At 22.4% G+C, this 9,957-nt stretch overlaps 3 protein-coding genes across 3 annotated transcripts; 1 reads left to right on the top strand and 2 right to left on the bottom strand.

Annotated features, from left to right (window-relative positions):
• Window positions 1-262: 262 nt before the first annotated feature.
• DDB_G0290401 (pantothenate kinase) lies at window positions 263-2,492 on the bottom strand (the record flags this gene model as incomplete). The annotated part of the gene is made up of 3 exons (XM_630629.1): window positions 263-1,219; window positions 1,302-1,540; window positions 1,631-2,492. 3 exons carry the CDS (start codon window positions 2,490-2,492, stop codon window positions 263-265), a joined length of 2,058 nt encoding a protein of 685 aa, XP_635721.1.
• Window positions 2,493-3,665: 1,173 nt separating this feature from the next.
• DDB_G0290399 (hypothetical protein) lies at window positions 3,666-7,131 on the top strand (the record flags this gene model as incomplete). The annotated part of the gene is made up of 3 exons (XM_630628.1): window positions 3,666-3,841; window positions 3,949-4,171; window positions 4,261-7,131. The coding sequence occupies 3 exons, from the start codon at window positions 3,666-3,668 to the stop codon at window positions 7,129-7,131; spliced, it is 3,270 nt and encodes a 1,089-aa protein (XP_635720.1).
• A 201-nt stretch (window positions 7,132-7,332) lies between these two features.
• Window positions 7,333-9,249, bottom strand: fthS (formate-dihydrofolate ligase; the record flags this gene model as incomplete). Its single annotated transcript, XM_630627.1, has 1 exon — window positions 7,333-9,249. One exon carries the CDS (start codon window positions 9,247-9,249, stop codon window positions 7,333-7,335), a length of 1,917 nt encoding a protein of 638 aa, XP_635719.1.
• Window positions 9,250-9,957: the final 708 nt, after the last annotated feature.

Here is a 9,957-nt window from a genome sequence, read left to right as displayed (position 1 = left end):
AAAAATAAAAAAAAAAAATAAAAATAATAAAAAAGAAAAAAATAAAATTTTTTTTGATGCGCATCTCGCGAGTCTTTTTTTTTTTTTTTTTTTTGGATAAACCCTTTAAATCCATAAAATTTAAGGATTATTATTTTTTTTTATTAATATTATTACTATTTTTTTTTTTTTTTTTTTTTTTTTTATTTTTTTCCTGTTTTTTTTTTTTTATTTTTTTATTTTCCTATTTTTTTTTTTTTTTTTTTTTTTACTGTTACTGCTTTTAAATTTCATATGACAAGAAATTACAAAAATCACAACCACATTCGCAATTATCACTACTTTTTGTTAAAACATTTTGGAGTGTATTTTCATTACTACTATTGATATTGTTACTATTTACATTTGTAGTTGTAGTTGTAGTTATAGTTGTGTTTGAAGTTTTTGGTGAAAATAATTTTGAAATATAACTTTCGAAATTAGTTTTACGTTTCCACCAACTTGATTGATTAACGATTGTTGAAGATGTTGAACCTTTGACTTTAACATCACCACTATTATCATTATTATTACTACTTGAAGAATCAATATTATTATTATTATTGTTATTATTGTTATTATTATTGTCATCGTCGTCATTTGAAATTAAATCGTCTTCGTCAGGAGCCAAAAATGAACCAAGTGCACCTAAATAACCATCGTGTACTAAAAACATAGCCTTTGTTTGACCTTTTGACCAAAAATCAATGGCAAATGAAATACGTTGCATTGTATTTGGATGATCTCTAATGAAGAAACCACCGAAATAAATTTTATTTAAACCATAACGTTGTGAATTTAAATACGCTATTTGACCGATATTATTCGATACCATTTTCAATAGACTTTGAGCTATATCTTCCTTTTTAATATTTTCTTCTCCACTAATTTTCTTCTTTTCATTCTCATAGATCACCTTTCCGAAACTACTTGCAATTGTGTCAGAAGATAACCCAATCTTTGTATAATCCGTACCATAAATATCACCAACAACCAAATCAACATGATTCGATTGACCATTCTTTGTCATCTCTAACATTTCATCATAATCTGATACACCAGTTAACAAACTGCATAATCCCCAAAATGTACCTCCACCCAAACTTGTACCATCAACTCTTTGAAAACTAGTTTCACTTTCAACTTTTATAATACTAACACCTGATCCAATATTAACTAATAAATATGGGTAATGATTATCCTAAAATAATAATAATAATAATGAATATTAGTATAATATATATATATATATATATAATTTTAAAAAACAAATCAAAGCATACAGTTTTATCAATAAATTCTTTTGGTGAAATTGCATTTGGTGTTGTTGAATATGTAAATGATTCTCTTTTAATATTATTTAATAAAAAGTTTGTGCCCCAAATTAAACATTGCATTTCATCTTCTTTCACTATTTTACAACCTAATCTCTTTTCGAAAAGTTCTGCATATTTATATGCACCTCCGCCTGTTACTCTTACAACTTTTGGTAATCCACTATCTTCAATATGTAAATTATTCTCTAAAATAATAATTATAATTAGTTGATTTTATAATTCTTTTTTTTTTTTTTTCTGTTTCAAATTATAGAACTATTATATAAAATATTTACCAATAATAAAATTTAAACAATCATCTATATCAGCAGTTCTAAACTTTATAAAATGTAATTTACCTCCTAATTCATTTACATTTGATTTATCTTTATTTTGAACGAAATATACTAACTTTGCTAATGTACCACCTATATCGAGTGCAAAATGTTTTATTGGACCTGATTGATTTGGTAATGAAATAGGTCTATCTTTTGGATTAAATTTTGGTGGTGATGATGATGGTGGTGGTGGTATATTATTTTCATCATTATTTTCATTATTATTATTATTATTATTATTATTATTTAATGATTGGTCGTTTGATGATGTATTTGTCGTTGTCGTTGTAGTAAAATGTAAATCTATTGAATTATTATTATTATCATTACTATTACTATTATTATTATTATTATTATTATTTCCATCAGAAGATGATGATAGTTTATTTATTAATGTTGTATTATTTGTTAATGAAGATAATGAAGAAGAGGAAGAAGAAGGTGACATTGAATTTGGTGTACCTGCTATAGAATGATTATTTGATGATGATGGTGAAGAAGAGGAAGAGGAAGAGGAAGAGGAAGAAGAAGAATGTTCATTTAAAATTATATCACCTGCGCTATTATTATCATCTTCGTTTTCAATATTATAGACATTATCGCTTTCGTCTATTATACTTAATTGAATTGGTCTTGTAGTATTATTATTATTATTATTATTATTATTATTATTATTATTATTATTATTATTATTATTATTATTATTTATAGCAATACTACTCCTACCACATCCTTTTAAACTATTATTACTATTAAAAAATGTATCTGGTGAATCACTAACAACACATGCTCCTATTGCATTTATAGTTTGTGTCTTCATTAAAATATATATATAGTATTATATATTTAATATATTTTCTATTGTATTGTGTATTGAGTGAAAAAAAAAAAAATAATAAATAATGTTATCTTTGAAATAATTTCTATTATTGTCACAAATTTTTTTTTTTTTTTTTTTTTTTTTAAATTATTATAATTTTTTTTTTTTTTTTTTTTTTTTTTTTTTTTTTTCTTTATTTTGAAAAACTATTGTTTTAAAATTCAAAAGTATTGAATAAGTATAATTTATAAATAAATAATTTTATTGTGTTATTAATAACAAAAGTTTTTATCGCCTTTTTAAAAAGAAAAAAAAAAAAAAAATTAAAAAAAAATTTTTATTTTATTTTTTATTTTTTTTTATTTTTTTTTATTTTTTAAAGCGAAAAACTCCAATTGGAAAAGATATGAAAAAAAGGTTTTTAATTAATTAAATTTTTTAAAATGACAAAAAAAAAAAAAAAGAAAGAAGAAAAAAAAAAAAAAAGAAATAAAAAAAATAAAAAAAATTAAAAAAAAAAATAAATAAATAAATAATTACAAATACCACACCACCAAAAATTATTACAACAATAAAAATAAAAAGTAATAATAATAATTAAACAAACATACTTACAGATTATTTAAATTGTAATAATTATGATTTTTTTTTTAATCTTTTAATTTTATTTTATAAAAATAAATAAACAAAAAAAAAAAAAAAAAAAAAAAAAAAAAAAAAAAAAAAAAAAGTCTTTTAGTTTTTTTAATTTAAAAATTTTTTTATTTTATTTTTTTAATTTTATTTTATTTTTTTTTGACGGCATTTTGGCGCAAGGATGAGTTTTTTAAATTTCCCAAATAAACTACGTTTGTGTTGGTGTGAAAAGTAATTTTATTTCTTTAATTTTCCCTTTATTTTTTTTTATTTTTATTTTATTCCAAAAAAATTTAAAAATGAAATAAATAAAGCATTATTAATTAGGTAAGTGATTTTCAATTGCACCTTTTTTTTTTTATTTTTTTTTTTTTTATTTTTTTAAAAATACTTTAAATTATTTATTTTTTATTTTTTTTTTTTGTTATTTTTTTTGTTTTTATTTTTATTTTTTACTTTTTTTTTTCTCAATTTTTATTTTTTATTTTTTATTTTTTATTATTCAACACAAAATTTAAATTTAATTAATATTTGGATATGGACACACTTTTTACATATGTAAATAATCGTGTCATTGACATTGATGGTGTTAATAATGAATTATTATTATTATCTACACCCAACCATGATTTATATTATAGTTATATAATGTATTTATATGATAACAATGAAAAAGTCAATCCTTCACATAACCAATTTAAATCAATTTATAAGTATGTATATTACTCAAAAAAAAATATTTTACAATTTCTTTGACAATATTAATAACAAAAATAATATTAATAATAATAGAAAATACAAATTTTTTTTTATTTTTTAGTATTATACAAAGTTATGATAAAACACAAGAGATCTTTATAATTTCAAAATATTCAGAATATGTTATTTCAAACTATACAGGAAATGAACAAATTGATATTGAACAATTATTTACAAAAATAGTATCATCAGTTCTAGAAAATGTTAATTTAGTTGATAATCATTTAACAGACTTTTATATGATACATCAAGTAATTATAAATAATATTTCTTTATTTGATAATGTAAATATAAAATTTAAAAAAAAAAAAAAAAAAAAAAATCCTTTACATATGAATATGAATTAATAATAATAATTTTTCTCATTTTAAAGTCAATTTCAAATAAAATTATAGAGAAAATATTGGATTTTATTGAAAGTAATATTAAACATGCATCAGAATTTAGAATATTTCATATTTATTTATTATTATCATTATTATCATTTGAAGATGTTATTGGTTTACAAGGTTATATAGATTTTAAAAAACCAATTATAGATTTATTCTTGAAATTCTTTGAAAGTTTTATCTTTTCACAGAAAAAAGGATTAATTTTTGATTATGGTATTAAAGGTAATGGTGGTGGTAAAGTTGACACAATTAAAACCAAATGTTTTACTCCATTAAATAGTAATCAAAAACCTAGAAATATAATGATTAAATTAGATTTACAAAGATTTGAAACAATTGCAGTTAATTTACAATTATTAATTTCAAACTTTAAATTATTATTCAGATTAATTCAAGATAATCCATTATCATCATCTTACATTTTAAAAGTTACTAATAATTTTAAACTTATACAATCAGATTTTAAAAATGAAATTATAGATGAATGTTATAATTATCTTTTAAATAATAATAATAATAATAATAATAATAATAATAATAATAATAATAATAATAATAATAATAATAATAATAATAATAATAATAATAATAATAATAATAATAATAATAATAATAATAATAATAATAATAATAATAATAATAATAATAATAATAATAATATTGATTATGAATTATATTTATCATTAATTATACCATTAATTGATAATAATCAATTTAATTCAAATTTTTTTATAACATTTTATGATAATTTCATTAAAAGAAAGAATTCATCTTTAATGAATTTAAATTATTCCAACTTTTTCTTAAATTTCTCAAAGATTAATCTTGAAATAACAACACCAATTATTAAGAGATTTTTTTCAAGAGAAATACAAATTTTATTTTTAAAATCATTATTTTTAAATTATAAATCACTTTTAGATGAAGGATCAAGTCCAAATTTTCAAGAGGCTAATTCATTTATACCTGCAATATTTAAATATGATTTTAGTAGTGGTAATGGTAGTGGTGATATTGATAGTGGTGATGGTGATAGTGGTATTGATGTTACCAAAGAAACTTTAGATATATTGGAATTCTATAATCAAGCACTAAATATTTTAATAACAAATAAAGTATTGTTATTACCCTATATTTTAGAATCAATTTTTTATAATCTTAAAAATAGTAGTACAAAAAAAATATTCATTATCAATAATTTAAATTTATTCATTTATAATTTAGAAATTAGTCAAATTAATAATTTTTTATTACCAACTTTTAAAGAACAATTATTAAATAATGAAATTTATAAGAATAAATTACAAACTACTAAAAATAATAATAGTAATAATAACCATAGAAAATTATCAAATTATTTATTAAAAAATATTATAATGATATTTTTAAATGATCATAATCATGGAAAAGTTGAACAATGGGAGAAATTAGAATTATCAAAAGTTTCAAAATACTTTTTCAAAGCTGTATCGGATGGAATGAATGAATCAATTTCAAATCCAATTAATATTGGTAAAAGAGTTTATGGATTAAATAAATCAATGATATTTTCAAATTGGTGTTTAATAAAACCTTTACACACTAAAAGTTTAAAGATAAAGTATTTACCAGAATTTAGAGATTCAAATTTTAATATTTTATCATTCTTTTTCAATTCAATTGAAACTTTATCAATTCATGCTAAATATTTACCACCATTATCAAAAGAGAATTTAGTTTATTTAGCTCATCATTCAACTTTAAATAAAATTATAATTAAATCTGATTATTCAAGAATTAATACATTTTATGGTGAAATTGAATATTTACTTCAATCTAATAATTATAAAAAGAAAGTTATTTTAATATTATTAAAATCTCCACCACCTGGTAATCAAGATTCATTGGAAACAAATTATGGTTTGGAAATGGGTAGAATTATTAAATTACTTAATTTAGGACTTGAAATTCAAGGTTTAAGTTTTGATGAACACTTTTTTGGGCAAAGACAACAACAACAACAACAACAACAACAACAACAACAACAACAACAACAACAACAACAACAACAACAACAACTACAACAACAACAACAGCAATTATCATTTGATCAACATTTAAATCAAACTGATAATGATACGTTTATTTTACAAGAACAATTTATGCAACATTTAGAGAATCAAAATCATTTACAGAATATTCAATATTTTAAAAATAAATTTCAAAATAAATTTCATCATATTTCATTAAAAAACTTGACAAAAGTAGAATTCTTACCTCATTCAATCGAATCTATAAGCAAAAGAATTGAAAATCTATCATTTGCAAAGAATTTACAATACGTTAAAATTAAACTTTCTTGTCAAAATGATCAAAATTTATTAAATAAAATATCAGCTTTCTTTAGAGAATTGTCAGAAATTATTCGCAAAAATTCAAATGATTTTAAATTATTAAATAGAATTAAAATTACAAATAAATTTGGTTATTCAGTTTGTTCAGTTGATTGGAGTAAAATTGATACTTTTCCATTTAAACCAATATTAAACTTTAAATATATTGATTTCATTAGAATAAATAATAATAATAATAATAAAAATAAAAATAATAATAATAATATTGAATTTTTACTTCAATCTAATGGAAATGATGATAATAATAATAAAAACAATGATGATACAGATATACAACCAGTTTTGAAAAAAAGCAAACTTCAACATAGAGAAAGAGAACCAAGTAGTGAAGATGAAAATAATGATAATTCATCTCTAATTGACAGTATTTTAAAGAAAATTGAAAATCATTCAGACTATGATGATGATGATAGTGATGAAGATGATGATGACGACGATGATGAATCGTGTAATGAATAAATTAAATTTAAACAATTGTATTATTATAAATAAATAATAAATTAAAAATAAACATAATATATATTTTTTTATTTATAAAAAAAAAAAAAAAAAAAAAAGAATATCTTTTTTTTTTTTATTTATTTATTTATTTTTTATATTTAAATAATTTAAAAATATATTTTATTTATTTCCATTCATTCATTTATTTATTTATTTATTTTAACTTAAACCAATGATTTTACCAGTATTAGTATCAATATCAATTTCATAGAAACATGGACGAGTTGGTAAACCTGGAATAGTTGCCATTGAGCCAACTAATGGATAAATGAAACCAGCACCAATACTTGCACGAACATCACGAATTGGTAAGATGAAACCAGTTGGTACACCTTTTCTTTCAGGGTCGTGGCTTAGGGATAAATGAGTTTTTGCCATACAAATTGGAAGTTTATCAAAACCTTGAGTAGTGTATAATTTGATTTTATCATCGGCCTCTGGTGAATATTCAACACCATCAGCACCATAGATTTCTTTTGCAATGGTTTCAATCTTTTCTTTAATTGATTTATCCAATGGATAAAGGTATTTGAAGTTATCTTTATTAGTTTCTTTACAAGCCTTTTCAACGGCATTTGCTAAATCCAAAGCACCATTACCACCCTCAGCCCAATGATCAGACATAACGGCATCGTTAGCACCAGCTGTTAAAGAAGCCTCAACCAAAAGGTTAACTTCGGCATCGGAATCGGTATGGAATTTATTGATGGCGACCACTACACCAACACCAAATTTCTTTAAGTTTTTAATATGATGGGCAAGATTACTGACACCTTTCTTTAGGAGCTCGATATTCTCGCTGGTGTATGCTTTATCTAATGGAGTGCCGGCGACGACCTTTGGACCGCCACCATGCATTTTCAAGGCTCTGATGGTTGCGACAATTACGGCACAATTTGGTTTAAGACCTGAGGATCTACATTTGATATCAAAGAATTTCTCAGCACCAATATCAGCACCAAAACCAGCTTCAGTGACAACGTAACCATCTTTACCAGCCAATTTCAAAGCGATTTGGTCGGCAATAATCGATGAATTACCATGAGCAATATTTGCAAATGGACCAGCATGAACAAGTACTGGAGTACCTTCGAGTGTTTGCATTAAGGTTGGCATGATAGCATCCTTCATCAATACGGTCAAAGCACCACCAACACCCAAATCATCAGCAGTGATTGGTTCACCAGATCTACTTGGACCAACCACCATACGACCTAAACGTTCTCTCATATCGGATAAACTTGTACATAATGCCAAAACTGCCATAATCTCACTGGCTACAGAAATATCGAAATTTGTTTTTCTCTCAAAACGTTGCTCCTCCTTACCTTGACCCACTGAAATACCACGAAGGAAACGATCATTGGTATCCAATACACGATTCCAAGTGATACGAGTTGGGTCGATATCAAGACGAACGAATTTACTAATCTCCTCTTCTGTCAATTGATTTGGGTCAGTTTTGTCAATACCTAATTTCTTTAAACGACGTAACATGATTGGTGCAAATTTACGACTACCATCCTTTGAATCGACTGGACATAAACGTTTCCATAATTGTGCATCTGTTTGAGTACCCTCATGAAGAATACGTGTATCAATTGCAGCTGCTAATAAATTATTTGCTGCTGTAATGGCATGAATGTCGCCTGTCATATGAAGATTGAACTCCTCCATTGGAATCACTTGTGAGTATCCGCCACCTGCTGCACCACCTTTAATGCCAAAGGTTGGTCCTTGGCTTGGCTGTCTAATGCATGCAAATGTTTTCTTACCTAAATGTGCACCCAATGCTTGGCAAAGACCAATGGTTGTTGTTGATTTACCTTCACCCAATGGTGTTGGATTTATACCAGTAACAACCACATAATTACCATTCTCGGTTTCCTTTAAACGTTCAATAACTTCTAAACTAACTTTAGCTTTATATTTACCATAGAAATCAATCTCTTCTTCTAATAATCCAATACTCTTTGCAATGGTTTTAATTGGTAATGGTTCAACTGATGATGCAATTTCAATATCGGATGGTACTGGTTTAATTAAATTTAATTTTGGATAATTAAAATTTTCCATTTTTATTTTATTTTTTATTTTATTTTTTTTTTTAAAAAAAAAAAAATATATAAAAATATTTAAAAAGAAATAAAATTAAATAAATAAAAAAAAAAGAGAGAGAGAAAAAAAGAAAAAGAAGATAAATTAAAAATTATTTAATTATTAATTTTAAAAAAAAAAAAAAAAAAAAAAAAAAAAAAAAAAAAAAAAAAAAAAAAAGGTAAAAAAAAAAAAAAAAAAAAAAAAAAAAAAATAAAAATTATTGAAAGTGTTTTTTGTGTGTGACTCAAAATAAAATAAAAAAAAAATTAATTTTAATTTAAAAACGAAAATAAAAAAAAAAAAATAAAAAATATCAAAAAATTTTAATTCCCCCAAGAAATCAAATTTATTATCAAGTATACTTTATAAAGAAATTTTTTTATTTTCCTCTCTTTTTAAGAATTGATATAACAGTAATAATTTTTGGAGATTTATATTTAATGTGTAAAATATCAATTGTTTACACCCACACATACATACATATACATACATACATACATAAAAAAAGAAATTAATTATTTATTGCACAGGAAGAAGTAATAAATAAAAAAAAAAGATGGTTTTTTATAAAAAAAACATATTAATACAAGGAAAAGGAATAAAAAGTAAAAAAATTAGGAATTAAAAAAATATCAAAAAGGGGGTTTTGCCCTTTTTTTTAATTTTTTTTTTAATTAAAAATTT

Source organism: Dictyostelium discoideum (genome assembly GCF_000004695.1).
Source record: "Dictyostelium discoideum AX4 chromosome 5 chromosome, whole genome shotgun sequence".
Classification (NCBI taxonomy): Eukaryota; Evosea; class Eumycetozoa; order Dictyosteliales; family Dictyosteliaceae; genus Dictyostelium; species Dictyostelium discoideum.
This window is presented reverse-complemented; position numbering and strand designations above follow the sequence as displayed.